The 16,432-nt window shown below is 43.2% G+C and overlaps 1 protein-coding gene across 2 annotated transcripts; it reads left to right on the top strand.

Annotated features, from left to right (window-relative positions):
• Window positions 1-490: 490 nt before the first annotated feature.
• Window positions 491-6,818, top strand: SMIM27 (small integral membrane protein 27). Of its 2 annotated transcripts, none has more exons than XM_033926706.1 (2): window positions 491-535; window positions 6,694-6,814. In XM_033926706.1, the coding sequence occupies exons 1-2, from the start codon at window positions 491-493 to the stop codon at window positions 6,802-6,804; spliced, it is 156 nt and encodes a 51-aa protein (XP_033782597.1). In that variant the 3' UTR covers window positions 6,805-6,814. The 2 variants fall into 2 exon arrangements, 1 of the variants encoding a protein (XP_033782597.1); XR_004537409.1 differs by lacking the exon at window positions 491-535 and adding an exon at window positions 543-717 and having other exon boundaries at window positions 6,694-6,818.
• The last annotated feature ends 9,614 nt before the right edge of the window (window positions 6,819-16,432 follow it).

Genomic DNA, 16,432 nt, shown 5'->3' with positions numbered 1-16,432 from the left:
TGTGGTTTTTGTAGAAATGTTTTCCCCAAAGCGGCGTGACTCGGAGGAGAAAGCGATAAGGAACTTGTAATTTAGGATTATCAAGATAAAAGAACTGCTGGCTACTTCTAAATCCTTTATTTTAAGACGGCTCAAGCCAACCTCAGAGGCTGCAAAGCTAAATAAATAAAAATAAACTAGCTGCAGGTGGCCGACTCTTCCTCATCTCGTCTAAACTTTTTCCAAAGAGGTGCTGCAGTAAAACAAGGGATGCATGTGCCTTGCATCTTCTGCACAGAAGCCCTAAGATGGCGCTCTGGCGCGAGCAACTGGTTCTCCTCTCGTCTTCCTCCCTTCTATCCCCTTGGTTGGTTGGTTGTTTTTGCCCGCAGCTATACTCTATGCTCTGTTGCTATAGAGAACATGCAATAAAGGAGGAATTGGCTCTTGCAGAAACTATTTGGCTGTCTGATTGAAAGAAGACCTAGAGGAAATCTGATGTGGGTTCGGTATGTTGGACGTCAGCAAACACGTGTTGGAGTGGCTCTACTCTTTGGTGGGTAGCCGTTGTACCTGGCAGAAATCTACAAAAAGTTAATAGTTTCACTTTGCAGATTTAAGACGCGGTTAGAGCAGTGGGCTGAGAGCCAGTGATGTCACCACAACTCCCCCACAATTGCCAATTGCCCTCTGGAGGACAGGAAAATACCTGCTGAACACGAATGTACTGGGTTTGAGGTGGGGAAAAAATACTGTTTTTAAATCCAAAATCCATTTTTCTTCTCCCTTGTGTTACTATTTTTAGGAAGGAGATCGCCTATAACTGATTACTTTGTTTTAACTTGAGCAGGGCATACTTGATTATTTAAATTTATTTTGTGTTTGTTCAGGTGAAGAAGTCTAATGCCGAAGCAAAAGATAAAACACGGATTTTGATATTTCAAGACCCAAAGCGTGATTCCAACCCAGGAGGACAACCAGCCAGTCGGGTTTTGGGGATAACCCTAATGAATATGCATGAGAGAAATTTGCATATAATGGAGGTGAAAGGCATGCAAATCTGCTCCCATGCATATTCATTATGGCTATCCTGAAAACCTGACTGGCTGGAGGTCCTCCAGGACAGGGTTGGGAATCACTGGGCTAGAGCAGTGGTTCCCAACCCTGTCCTGGAGGAACACCAGGCCAATCGGGTTTTCAGGCTAGCCCTAATGAATATGCATGAAGCAAATTTGCATGCCTATCACTTCCATCATATGCAAATCTCTCTCATGCATATTCATTAGGGCTAGCCTGAAAACCCGATTGGCCTGGTGTTCCTCCAGGACAGGGTTGGGGATCACTGGGCTAGAGAACCTTTATCTTTATAGGAATATTCTATACTGCTACTAATGACGGGTCAATTCAGAGCAGTTTTCAGAGGCATCTGCAATGGATGTTAAATACAGATTTAGATGGATTCCACTGTGATTATTGTCAGCCTCTCAGTTGCTTAGCTGGGGTGCCATGTATGCACATGCATTATTACATTTTTATAGTTGTACACAAGAACTGCCGCTGCTGGGTCAGACCCGTGTTCCATCGTGCCCCGCAGTCCGCTCACGCGGCGGCCCTCTGGTCAAAGACCAGCACCCTAACTGAGACTAACCCTAACTGCATACGTTCTGGTTCAGCAGGAATTTGTCTAACTTTGTCTTGAATCCATGGAGGGTGTTTTCCCCTATGACAGACTACGGAAGAGCATTTGTTTTCTACCACTCTCTGGGTGAAGAAGAACTTCTTTATGTTCGTACAGTGGAACCTTGGTTTACGAGCATAATTCGTTCCAGAAGCATAATCGTAAACCAAATTGCTCGTATATCAAAGCAAGTTTCCCCATAGGAAGTAAGGGAAACTGCTTTGATTGGTTCCACCTCCTCCCCCCCCCCCACGAGGCTACTAGCGCTGCTCCATTCTCCCCCCCCCTTAAGGAATCCGACGCTGTTCCAAACCCCTCCCCGAGATCCAGCTTCCCCCCCTGCGAACCGGCATCCCCCCCACTCGCGTTGCCCCCCCCTCCACCGCGATCCTACTTTCCCCCCTCCCGAGCAGTCAATGACACCCTTTACCCGACTTGGCACCAGTGCCGGTGCCCGAAGATCCTCCCTCTTCTGGCGCGGCTGGGCGGTGCGTCGGAGATCCTCCTTCTTCTGGTCTGGGCTGGGCTGGACTGGCTTTGAGCATTTGCGCATGCTCAAAGCCTTCTGGTCTCGCTCTCTCCGAGATTGAGAGCGAGACCAGAAGGCTTTGAGCATGCGCAAATGCTCAAAGCCAGTCCAGCCCAGACCAGAAGAAGGAGGATCTCCACCCAGCCCAGGCCGCGCCAGAAGAGGGAGGATCTTCGGGCACCGGCACTGGTGCCAAGTCAGGTAAAGGGTGTCATTGACGGGACGGGGGGGGAAGTAGGATCGCGGTGGAGGGGGCAACGCGAGTGGGGGGGTGCCGGATCGCTGGGGGGGATGCCGAATCGCGGGGGGGGGGGCTGCGAGGCAAGCTCGGTTTACGAGGCACCAAGTTTGCGAATGTTTTGCTCGTCTTGAAAAACACTCGCAAACTGGTGCACTCGTAAACCGAGTTACCACTGTATATCCCTTTTCAATTTTAGAGAGTGCCCTCTCGTTCTCCCTACTTTGGAGAGGGTGAATAACCTGTCCTTATCTACTAAGTCTATTCCCTTCAGTACCTATGTTTACACAGGATTATAGTTTACCATTATACTAAGTCGCCATTTACTATATTCCCCATACTTTAAATGATTCTGGGAACAATGTCTATTATGTACATTACTGTATTCTTTGTACCTTAAATGTTTCTGGAAAGGAAGATCCATTATGTACAGCATAGCATCTCCTGTCCTCTGTAGTGTTCCTAGTGGACAGGGGAGAGCCTGCTATTTTTCTCTATATTTCTTCCTCCCTCCATCTGATCACAGTTTCAGTTGAAGTAGTCTGAGAAAAGGATAGTCTATCCCTTTCTTGAATTTTCTTGTATCCTTTTCTAGCTTTAGTCCTTTGGTAGGGTGTTCCACTACTTTGGAGCCGTTACCGAGAACATTCTTGCCCTTGTGCTTTTGTATTTGATGTCCTTGAAAGGGCATTTGTAGTAGGGACTCTTGGTTGAGTGTAGGGCATGTGGTGGAGCATAGTTGTGTAGTCTGACCACAAGATATTGTGGTTCTGAGAGGTGAATGGCTTTGTGTGTCAGCAGTAAAATCTTGAATCTTACCCTGCTTTCGATTGGGAGCCAATGTAACTCTTTCAGTAGTTGAGTGGCACAAGCCCATTTTGATTTTCCCAGCAGAAACCTTACAGTTCTGTACTGTTTGTATCTGATCATGTATTTCAGTAATCCTAGCAAGGTTGCATTGCAGTAGTCGAAGATTGAGCGTACCAAGGATATTACATTAGACGTTGCTTGGTGGGAGAGGTAGGGTTTCAGATCTCTAACCTAGTAAAGTTTGCCATAAGTGTTTTTGATGATGCATTGGATCTGTGTTTTCATATCTAGACTTGGATCCAGCTATATTCCTAGGTTTCTCACTCCATTCTTAGCAGATTCTATGGTATTGCTGTTTAGTGTTAGTTCGTAAATGGGGCTGTTTCCTCCCCATTTGTTTATGAGCAGTATTTCTGTCTCTTCTTTGTTTGCTACTAGCCCGTTTGCTTGGAACCATCCAAAGATTTTCTCTAGGCCTATCTTGTTCATCTGGTTGGCCTTTGCATCGTGTCTCTTCAGTGAGATGTTCAGTTGGATGTCATCGGTGTAGAGGTAGCATTCCCAGCCCAGTTTCCTAATGAATTTTCACTGTGGTTGGTGGAAGATGTCTAACAGCATTGTCGATATGGTAGATTCCTGTGGTACCCCTATGTCTGTTTCTTTCAAGTGACTGGTATCCCCCTGACAAGTGAGAGAAGCATGATATTAAAGGATATGTAGGATCGCAGAGTGGATGTGATTCTTAAGACAGTTCAAAGTGCTAGCCTTGGGAATCAAGATGGCTACAACAGCTTTCTTTGTCGCACATGCCTGTCATACCAGGTTGCAGGAGCTTGAACTGGCCAACGATGAGCCTTTGCCCCAGCTCCTATTAGCTCAGGGGTGCCCAATACGTCGATCGACCGGTAGATCTGGAAGGCAACGCGAGTCGATCGCAGGGCCCATCCTGGGCTCCGTGTTAGATTCGTGTTGACGTCCCGATCTACCGAGCCAATCAGTCTTCCTCTCACCGATGTCCTCCACCACTATCCCAGCAGAAGCGTCGGACCGATCAGCATTCCGCTCCCCAGTGTCAATTCTGACGTCGGAGAGGAAGTTATGGGCCAGTCAATCGTTGCCTGGCTGGCCCGAAACTCCTCTCCAATGTCATAATTGACGTTAGGGAGCGGAATGTTGGTCAGCTTGATGCTTCTACAGGGAGAGCTTGGGGCGGCGGTGGCTTGGGGGCCTGTTCCCCGATGGCAGCGACGGCAAACCTAGTGGCTTGGGGGAGGGCAGGGAGAAAGAAAGGGGGCAGGCAGGGAGATAGAAAGAAGGGGGGGGGGGAGTAAGGAAACAAAGAAGGGAAACAGAAAGAAAGGGGGAACAGGAAGTCAGAAAGAAAGGGGGCATGGAGAGAAAGAGAAACAGAAAGAAAGAAGGGAGCAGGAAGAGAGAAAGAAAAAGTTGGGGAAGAGAATGAGGTCTGGAGGAGAGGAAGCATACAGGAGGCTGAAAGAAGGGAAGAAATATTAGATGCACAGTCAGAAGAAGAAAGTGCAACCAGAGACTCATGAAATCACCAGCCAACAAAAGTAGGAAAAATGATTTTATTTTCAATTTAGTGATCAAAATGTGTCCATTTTGAGAATTTATATCTGCTGTCTATATTTTGCACTATGGCTCCCTTTTACTAAAACGCAATAGCGGTTTTTAGCGCAGAGAGCCTATGAGTGTCGAGAGTAGCGCAGGGCATTCAGCGCAGCTCCCTGTGCTAAAAACTGCTATCGTGGTTTAGTAAAATGGGAGGGGGTATATTTGTCTATTTTTGTATGGTTGTTACTGAGATGACATTGCATAGAGTCATCTGCCTTGACCTCTTTGAAAAAACCCCAGAATATCCTATATAATAAAACCCTAAGCGCACATGCGCACTTAGGATTTTGTGTTCCCTGCTGCTGTGGTGTGTGATCCGTGGCAGCCAACCCAGCGGCAGGGAACATTCTGGCCACTCCCCTCCTCCCTCACTCACCCTGGAAGCCAGGCAAGCTCTCTCCGTGCCCGCGTCCTCGGCAGGGAACACACCTCGGCCCTCACTCGCCGCCGCTGCTGCTACTGCTGATCCTCCTGTAAAGAGCAGCCTGCGATGGTGGCCGGCTTTAGCGAACCTCGCAGGCCGCTCTCCAGCTCAGTAGCACGTTCCCTCTGACGCGATCCCGTGCTAACTAAGGGCCGCTGCGAGATGGACCACTAGTTTGACCCAGCAGCAGCAATTCTTATGTTCTTAGTTGAAAACATTACTACTAAACATCTACAACACTCATTTCAGAAAATACAAGGGATTGCATCTAACACCATACTCCAAGTTATACAATTTAAGATTTTACAGATGACTTGTATTACCAGGCAGAGGGGAACTCAAATGGGGCTTGCACACATGCTTGCACACATGCTAGCTTATCAAACAGCTTACTATGATAAGAGACTTTCGACACTTATCGGTATTGCTTACATCTTGTTCTTATGAACAATTTAGAAAACAACTGAAAACTTTCCTTTTTTCAAAATTTCAGAACCTAACAATTCTTATTGTATTTTTTTTTTTTATAAGCTTTTGTAAACCGCATTAAAACTTATGGTTATGCGGTCTAGAAATCTGGTGTTATGTTATGACTGTGCAATGTCTCTACTTGTCTAATGTGCTGAGTCAGTGTTGACACTTTCTTGCATGCCTTCTTGGAGTGCCCTGAATACGCTGTGGACTAGGGTCTTAGACAATTGAGCATGTTTTACAGATGCAAGTTGAATGTCTTACAGCACTTTTATTGATGGGGAATGATGTAACCAAGGGCTGACTGATGATCAATGTATATTTGCTTAGCTGGCGAAACTCCTGTTAAATTCTTAAAAAAAAATTTTTTTGCAATCATGGGTTGCAGCAGAGAGACCGCCTTATGCTGCTTGGTCAGTATGGGTAACCAACCATACTTGGCAGCCCCTATCTCAGGGTTGTCGCCTTTACTGAAAACTCTGGAGTAGACTTACGGAATTAATTCTAGAGTAGCACTTGAGTCTATATCAGGGCTATATAACGAAGCATACCAGGATATGGAATCAGGGTGGACTGGGCGGGATTATTTGAAAAACTTACAATAGCTGTTTCTTGTTCAGTGTTCATCATTTATTGCAGTTTCTGAACACCAGCTGTATTCCATTATGCTGTTTATTTGCACATTGCTGTTGCTTATATAGGTTTGATGCTCTTGGTCTTAATAAATATACATATATTTTTAAAAAAACAGATCCAGCTCACCTGTTTAACCAGTGACCTGGTTAAACTTAATGACCTGGCTGGACATTAAGCCTTAGGCTGAAGTAGTTGGTGCACATGTCAGCTTACCTACTAAAGAGCCTCTGAAGTTGTGTTCCATTTCAGTGAGTTTTTCCCTCCTAACTTTGTTTTATGTATCTCTTTAACAGTTACTACTTGCTATTGTGGTACTCTCCTGGGGATTTGTCATCTATGCAACAAGATTAGCAGCTTTATGGCAACTACAGAAGAAATTCCCAAGTCAACTACTAGAGTATTAATGAAAAAAAAACAACAAAAAACCCTGAAACAACTTCTCCTAGATATACAGTGACATATGGGCAAAGACTTTTAAAAAAAAAAAAATTTAACTTTGCTAGTTAGGAATATTTTATTAAGTTCTGATGCTCATATTGGCTCCCAAAAGCCATACACTAGAAACATCAAAGTGTTTGCTTTTTTTGAATGTGTTTATACTGTAAGTGCTCCAGTAGACTGTCCATTTGGCTGCAGACCATGCCATGTGTATTCTCGTACCCCATTGTGGGACAATTCCAGATTTTGGTAAAACCTCTCAAGGCACGGCACGGAGACTTAAAAGAAGCCCCAACCTAAAGCAGAAAAGAATGAAGACTGGATAGTGACTGGTTAGCTAATCAGTACTTTATCTGCATACTTGATACAGTGCTAACGGATCAACTGTCTTGTTTTACTGGAAGAAACAGGAAAGAGTGTTTTAAAGGTGTTACTATTTGAACTTGGCTCCACCTCCTGCTATTTAAGAAGGTTGTATAAAGAATGGATAATTATGAAAGTGATAGTTGAAGTAAACGTGAAAAATAATCAGTTGGATTTGCTTCTTGTATTTGTCTCAAATATCATTTTAAACTATCCATTGGGTTTTTAACATAAACTTATAAACCCCACTGTTTTTATTTATTCTTTAACTATTTAGACCCTCTTTTACTAAACTCTAGTAGAGGCTTCTACCACAGTCCAGAGCGCTAAATGCTCTGACGCTCATAGGAATTCTATGCATTTAGCACTCCTGGCCACGATAGAAGCCTCTATCGTGGGTTAGTAAAAGGGGAGGGGTTGTTCCTCCCAAATATACAAAATTAAAACACCATTGGGAGGCTGATCTTAACGACAATTTCACGGATAAATGGGACAAATTGTGGTCACTCAATTTCTCTTCATCCAAATCGTCATCTGTGGTTTAATCTATGTATTTTCTTTTGCATACATCATTGTGGACACTGATAGAAGGGTCAATATTGTGAGATTTTATTTCAAAAAATTGTTGGTCTTGCAAAGCTCAAATTGGTTGGTCCTTCTGTTAAAATCACTTTGCTTCTAAGATTGTTCCTTATTAGATACTTCATTGACTCTTGCTCTAAAAATTATTTTAGCTTCTAGGAAGAACTTACATAAGGTAGAACACACCAAGTGGTGGAATTTGGTTAATTTCAATTATAAATATACCTACTTATCAAAAAAGGCAAACATCTCAATTATTCTAAGAAGTGGTCTTCCTTTAAGAACAATCTCTCGCCCCCTTTTACAAAGCCACGTGGCAATGGAACCGATGCCCATTAATTCCCAGTGAGCTTTGGCGCAATTACCATTGAATTGGCTTCGTAAAAGGGGGCCTATATGATTTGCCTTGAGGAAATAATATAACTTTTCTTCTAATTTTACATATGAATGTATGTACTTGATATTGAATCTAATCTAACCTAATCTAATTCTTTGTCTCTTATACCAAATCATCTAAAAATAAGAGCTCGATTTGGTTTACATAATTAGATCACAAAGAAAGATCCATTAACATTCATTGGAGCTATAGCCTAAAAAGTGATGAAACATAGGGTTCCTTTTACCAAGCCATGCTAGCGGTTTAACGTGCATAATAGTGCATGTTAAACCGCCAGCCGCTACCGCCTCCTTGAGCAGACGGTAGTTTTTGGCCAGCGCAGGGATTAGCGCATGATGAAACATCATGCGCGGCTTGATAAAAGGAGCCCTTAGTGGTTTTTAAGGTTTTGTGAAAGATCTGAAGAGATAAACATGATCTAATTTAAGGAGATAGTCCATTCCATATCGTAGTTAGTAAGTATGGAAAGGAGTGTGAAATTTTACTCATGGACTTGATTCCTTTTAATGGTGGAAAAGAGAGCTTATACATCTGCGTTGTTCTCGTTCCCGAAGATCTCATGGTGTTTAGAGATCAAAACATCAAAAGGAACAAATAGTCCATGTAAAATTTAAAAGACTATACAGGCACATTTAAATTGAACTCTCAATTCAAACGGAAGCCAATGTAATTTCCTTAACATCTCTCTCTTTCTACTAAAAATGTAATGGATTTGCACTTGTTCTTTATTTGTTCTTCCTGTGACTGACTTGTTCTATGCAAATGTATGTTTTCTTTCCATTTTGTAAATCATGCAATAAAAATACCTGGATTAAAAAAAGTTTACACGAGCCCTGTTAACTCTGCATCATATGCATTCTGTTCTTGGTACAGAGGAATAATCTATTGTTGGCCCAATACGTGAATGAATGAGTTGAAAAGTACACAAAATAGTTTCACACAGTGGCACACGGTCCTTCCATCTCTGGCAGACTCGGGCTCGTTTAGGTGAGGGGTTTGGTGCAGGCAGGTGTGGTGACATATGACACAGTAGTGTAACATAAAGCAGAACTCGACAAATCCCAGGAACAAGGTCATCGTGTGCCTTACAATTGAACCTTGGTGTAAGATTTCAAGTTAGATGCAGCACTTCTTTCTTAACATCTGCTATGTAATGCGTGAATGTCCGATGCAAGACTTTCAGACCGCAAGCTGCAGAAGTATATATATATATAAAGTACTTTTTTTTGCAGCATTAGACAACAATGGGAAGGTAAGTAAAACATGCTGTCTGTCTGAGGAGGGAATGGCGATTGGCTAAGGGGAGCCTGGCAGGTGATGAGTAGGGGTAATTGAATGGGTGACTGGATCATGAGATGTGATGATAAAGGGTTGGGACTATTGATGGGGGTAGCTAGAGACAGGTTAGGGGGTTCAAGTTCAATTTATTTGATATACCGCCAATATAAAACCAAGGTTAAAATCTAAGCAGTTTACAATAAAAAGGGTTATGAAAAAGGCATTTCCACATGCCACACTGAAGGAAAATCTATGTATGAGTGGAGAAAGTGAGTGTAGTAGCACATACTTTCATTTGAAAGGAAGCTCTGGAATAATCTAAGGAAATACTTTTTTACAGAAAGGGTGGTAGATGCATGGAACAGTCTCTCGGAAGAGGTGGTAGAGACAGAGACTGATTTCAAGAAAGCCTGGGATAGGCATGTGGGATCTCTTAGAGAGAGGAAGAGATAATGGTTACTGCGGATGGGCAGACTGGATAGGCCATTTGGCTTTTATATGCCATGTTTCTAAACTAAGGCTGGTACTGGGCAATCCTGCATGGTCTGTGTCCCATATATAGTGATTTGGTTTAGGATGAGCTGGGGAGAGCTTTGATAGAAACTCCAGCAACAGGATGGTTCGGACAGGCTGGAGTGGGCTTCAATGGCAACTCCTGCAGTGGGAACCTAAAAAGTACCGGGCAGACTTCTATGGTCCATTGCCCAGAAATATTAAAGAAAAGACAGTTTAACTATGAATGTATGAGTGACTATTGGGCAGCTTGGATAGTCTGTTCTGATCTTTATCTACTGCCATTTATTATGTTACTGTATCTGGGTTATTGCAGGACATTAGAGAAAACACCATGAAGTTTGCAATTGAAAGAAAGCAAGCCTTGAGATGATTACAGGGAATTCTTAGAATTGACTGTTGTCTTTCTTGGGCCTGTCCCAGCAAGGGTTCTGATTCATGGCACCTGGGGGCCATACACCATGCTTACTGGCTGTCGAAGGTAATTTATTTTCTGAAGATCTGGATGTTTCCAGGCTAAATCACTCTGACACTGAAAGAGGAAAAGGGACTACAAGATGTGTGTGTGTCTGTCTGAAAGTTTGACTAATGGCTCCTCTCACAGCAAATGCTCTATATGACTTTCCGCTGCTTAAATCACTTCAGAACTATTCAACCCTGAAATATCAAAGGTTACATCACAGAAATATTCCAAAAACTTTTAGCATTTGTCACCAGAACTAGTTGGGCTGGCCCTATTTGAGAGCCAAGTAATAATAATAGCTTTATTTATATCCCATCATACCTTTTCAGTTCAAGACGGTATACAGTAAAGTAGAAATACAGTGTGAATACCGCAGGTTTCAAGAGGAGAGAACAGGGAGATTAAAGCATTGGTTTAGTGGGAGAGGGTGAGTAAGTACTTCCAACAAAGAGACTGGTGCAAATCGAGGATGACATTGAGAAGGGTTATACCTAATGAATCGGGGCCAAGAACTTTTGAAGATTTTGTCTCAATCAAGACTAAGACATTGTTTCAAATGATGGAGTTTATAGATGCATTTCTAGTTGTAGACCCAGACTTGTGGGAGTTATGAGAACTGCCAGCAAGCAATGGTGAATGATCATGCTGAATGTAGAACAAGAAAAGGCAAGGGGAATGTCTTTCCAACCAATAATAGTCTTTATTTAAAACAAAAAGGTCCCAACAAGGATCCCAGTTTCGGTGTTTAGAAGACGCCTTCTTCAGGGGACACTATTGGAGAGTAGCGACATATTTAAAAAAACATTAAAGCCATAAAATATCACATGAAAGCAAATTGCATGAAAATAGCACTAAAATATAAGAATTAAATAATATTAATGAAAAGTAAAAATGCAATAAGAACAAGTACATGGAAAAACAAATAAAAACATGCTGAATGTACATATTGCTTTCATTCAAGAATACAGTGACCTTGTGACAAAAACAAGTCATAACTTCAGTTCTTATAGTAAATTATTGAGCAGCACTGGCAGATTTATCCAGATAGCAAGAACAAAATTGTAAGTTTTATGTTGTATTGTACTTGTTGTACACTACCTTGGGTGAATCTCTTCATAAAAGTGTTTAATAAATCCAAATATATAAATAAATTAACATTACTAGGATTGCTTTTCTACAGTATTGCTGCATTATAGATTTGTGTTTGGCAAAATGTTTTAATATCTTGAATAACTGATTCAAGAAACAAAGTTGTGTTTCTGCATTTTTGTTAACAAATGTATTATTTAACTTTAAGATGATTAAGCTACCACTAAATATTAAAATAAAAGGTTTAAAATTTTTGGCAAATATTTTTAGCTAAGGTAGAACAGTCCTAGGTGGGTAAGACCTATTGAAAATTAGCATATATATTTTTTTCTATTCTTTAAGTTCCACCCTGCTAAGGCTCTCTCATAGCACACAGCTTCTGTAACACTCTTCCTGCTTATATTTAGAAATCATCAACCCTTTCTCTTTTGCCAACCTCCTAACTGACTCCACCTCACATCATCAGTCTCTGTGGCTATATACGAGTACCTCCCTTCCTTCACGTTCATCACCCCACCCCCAATCTCTGCATACCCTATCACTATCCCTCTCCCTCTCACCCCCCCCATAATAACCAGAGATCACCTTTTACTCAACAGTTGCTCACCCCAATAAAACATAACTCCTTTCATCTTCCACATAGGATATGCTATCAGCACACATACATCCACCTCTTATTCAATACACGCTGACATAACTCCTCTCTCACACCACACCATCACTCATCCTCAACCACACATGCCCCTAACTCAACAGACACCCAATACACCTTTATTCTTCAGGCACAATAGAGACAATCCTCAGCCAACACAGAGCACAAGAAAAGATAATTTTCTGTTGCTGAAGAGCTAGCCAGATCACATGGTAAAGGAAATTGGAAGCTTGAGGATTTGGAAAGGAGGGAGGGTAAGTGGGGAGAAAATGTAGGTGAGTATGACAAGGGACAGGGAACAAGGGAATATGCAAGCAAGAATAAAGGTGGGGTGAAAATAGAAGGGAAAAAAAATTTCCCAGATCCAGGTTCTCTGCTGAGTTTCAGCATACCCAGGTTGACAGAGATACATAAATTATAGCCAAATTTAACAGCAAAACAGTACACATAGAGCAGGGGTGTCCAATGTCAGTCCTCGAGGGCCGCAGTCCAGTCGGATTTTCAGGATTTCCCCAATGAATATACATGAGGTCTATTTGCATGCACTGCTTTCATTGTATGCTAATAGATCTCATGCATATTCATTGGGGAAATCCTGAAAACCCGACTGGATTGCGGTCCTCGAGGACCGACATTGGACACCCCTGACATAGAGGGACAAAATCGACAAAAACATCTAAGTCCCTTTTTGGCCTAAGGCGCTAGGCAGCAGGGAAATGTCCATTCTCGAAAAAAAAAAAAAAAAAAAGGTCAAAATGTGTGGGGAGGTTTAATGGCCTACCTGTATGTTCAGGTGTTTAATCGCCCAGACCACCACTATCTACCTTTAAGCCTTATTCTCTGCCCCCCCCCCAAAAAAAAAAAATCACCCAAGTCCCAAATGCCCAAAACAAGACCTTTTAGGCATGGGAGGTACCAGTCCTTCGCCTAAAACCACAATTCTGTAACCTGCGTCTGTCATAAGCACTGGTTAGAGAATCGTGGAACTATCCCCCCTCTCCCCGTAACGATTGTTGCAGGAGGGAGCCCAGTCACTCCTGTCCAAACCACCACAAACCCCAACCTTCACTGGCAGCAGGGATGTCCAGTCCCTCCTGGAATCTGTCTTAACACCCCCCCTCCCCCGCAAGCATCACGGCAGGAGGGATGCCCAGTCCTTGCCAGATCCTGCCTTGACCCCCTGCAACTTTTGCCGGCAGGAGAGATGCCCAGTCCCTGCTGCTCGGACACCCCCAAACTCCCTGCCAAGGTAGGCCACCAGACCCCCCCCCCCACCCGGACCCCACCTGAACCCCCCTACCTTTTGTAGTTGGCCGGCCAGAGGGACCCTTTCAGCCTCCAGCCGGCAGGCTCACCTTCACCAAAATAGTGGGCCTTCCCCTTCCCGGTATATCGGATGCACCAGGGAGGGGCCTAAGGCACTTGGGCCAACCGGAATCTTAGGCCTGACTACCAGTGCATTCTGGGGTGTGCTGGGAGCGGCCTAAGATTCCGATTGGCCAAATCCCTTAGGCCCTCCCAGGGGGGACTAGGCGGGTGGGGGAGTTTGGGGATGTCCGGCAGGAGCAACTGGGCATCCCTCCTGCTGATGAAGGTTGCGAGGGGGGGGTTGCAGCAGGTTCCGGCAGGAGGGATAGGGCATTGTTGTGGGGGGGGGGGGGGAACGACAGTTCACGGTAGCTGTGATCAGCTCAGCAGCCCTTTCCAGAACTTTGGTCTAAGTCAAAACGTATAAGTTCTGTCCAGGCAACCTGTTAAATTTTTCGATTATCATTGCAGGTCGGCCCACATCCCACCCACCTCCTGCCCTATCCACTCCTCCAAAAACGCCCCTTTTCACTCTGGGCGCACAGAGGCAGTCAAAAGGCCTAAGCTGGTTTTAGATATGTCGATTATCGGTACTTGGATGTCCTGCCTTTTTGATCGTCCAAGTGTCAATTTAGGCGGGTTTTTAGACTTTTTTTAATGATCCCTTAAGTGCATTGGAATCTCTAGCCTGCATACTGCACTAATCAAATTTGCAAGGTATAGGAAAATGGGTTTGGACAGCACTGTTGTAATATGTGGGGAAAATGAAATTGCTTACTTGTTTATTTATTTAAAACATTTATATCCCACATATCACAAAAATTTATCTGGGTTACAACATACACACATAAGCATAAATAAACAAACAACCTAACACACAATCACTATCTCATTAAAATAAAAACATTCACATAACATCCTACTTACAGGTTCCTCAACAAATTACAGTTTCCTCCCTTCACAAATTGCCTTTAGGCCTCCTGAAAATAGCCTTCAAGCACTTACGAAAGGATAAATAAGAAATCTGATGAATAGTGCCTGGAACTGAGTTCCACAAATACGGGCCTACTACACTAAAGACCCATCAACAAATTGTGGCTTTAGCGATAGAACGCAATGAAGGCACTACCACTAGATGCTGAGACTAGAGATTGACACGGGGACAAATTTGGCCCCGACCCCGCAGGAACTCAATTTCCCCATCCCGTCCCTGTGAGTTTTGTCACTATTCTTGTCCCATTCCTTTAAGTTCTGCCTTAACCACACAAACCTTGAACACTTATGATTTCAAAGTGTTTGAGGGTTGTGCAGATGAGGAAGGAGCTTGCAGGAATGGGGCGGGGACAGGAAAAGAACTCACCGGGACAGGAAAATGAGTTCTCACCAGGACGGGGAAAAATTTGTCCCCATGTCATTCTCTAGCTGAGACTCAGACCCAGTAATCAAGGAAGTACATGCGGTACAATTAAAGTAGCTGCTGGTTTAGGCAGCTCTTGCTGTAAGACTTTATACAATAATAGCAGTTTCTTGAACTGAATTCTCCAAGATACTGGTAGCCAATGCAACATAGCCAGCAGAGGAGTTACGTGCTCATAATTAGAAATACTTCCAGTCATTCTAGCTGCCGCATACTTGTAACAGATTGTCCATAGACAGCAGGGGAATGCAGCCACACTTTTCGGTGGTCTGCTGCCAGATCGAGTGCCGATCTGGGTATGTGTGGGACCTTTTGCACATAGTATAGCTGTCCCTAGCTCCTTACAAGATGTGAGAAAATGGAGGATGATGGGTGAAAAAGTGTGACTGTATTCCCCTATCAACAGAGAAACCTTGTTACAGGTAAGCAATTTTGCTTTTTCTGGAGACGAACAGAGGAGATAGACACATTTTCTGGTGATTTACTAGCTGGACTTGGAGGTTAGATTGTCCTGTAGTACATTAGTAGGCATTGGTGCTTGGGCTCCCAGACTCAGAGGTGCATACTGCAGTTGACCAAATTCTGCCTTCCCATAAAGGCACCTTGTGGGGCTCGGAACCGAGTCTGAAATTGTACAGGAGCTGCGGGGCTTAGAAACAGGCCAGTGCTGTCCTGTATAAACTTGTGCAGGAGCAGTAAGAAACAAGTAACCTGATCCTGTAAAGAAGATAACATACAAGTCAATATACTCTGCCTGGCTTTCTTATCAATCTACCAAATAGTGGAAATTTGTTACTTAGGAAAATTAGGATTCAAGAAAACTATGGACTCCTTTTTCAAAGCTATGGTAGAGGTTTCTACCATGAGCTGGTGAGTTAAGTGCTCCAACGCTCATGCTATAATCTTGGAGCATTTACCTTGCTGGCTTGTGGTAGAAATCTCTCTTGCAGCTTTGTAAAAGCCAGGGTATATTTGTTAAATTATTAGATGAATTGCTTACAGGTTTTGTGGTTCTATAAACTTACAACTTAAATGTGGCCCTACAGATAATGTCAAAACATAAAAGGTATTATCAATTTACAGCTATTTTTGACAATAATTGTAAGCCACATTGAACTCAAGAGGCTTAATGCGGCGTGAATCCAAAGGATCTCTACCTGAGGAGTCCATCTATGCCCTTTTAAATCAAAAACAAGGGGTTTTAAGGCAGATGGAGACTTTTAAAATCAAAATCGGGAAACCCAAGACAGCAGCTATGATAGCGATTTTAGCAACTAAATGTCATGTGGAGGCAAAAATGAAACAAAGAAATTAAGGGAAGGTTTTTTGTTTTTTTTTTGTTGAGGTGGAGAACACTGCCCATAGCCTCAGAAACCCGAGAGATTGGACCCTCAGAACCACACTGAAGTCTGCATGAGGTTGTAAAGAGGGGAAGGAATGCAATCAGCCTAAATCCTGATACAAAGCCACCATGGAAACTACACAGCCTGCGTTCAAGCCCACCGCAGACAAAACCTAGGGTGAGCCTGCTC

The sequence above is a fragment of the Geotrypetes seraphini genome, chromosome 1 (genome assembly GCF_902459505.1).
Source record: "Geotrypetes seraphini chromosome 1, aGeoSer1.1, whole genome shotgun sequence".
NCBI classification, from domain to species: Eukaryota; Metazoa; Chordata; class Amphibia; order Gymnophiona; family Dermophiidae; genus Geotrypetes; species Geotrypetes seraphini.
This window is presented reverse-complemented; position numbering and strand designations above follow the sequence as displayed.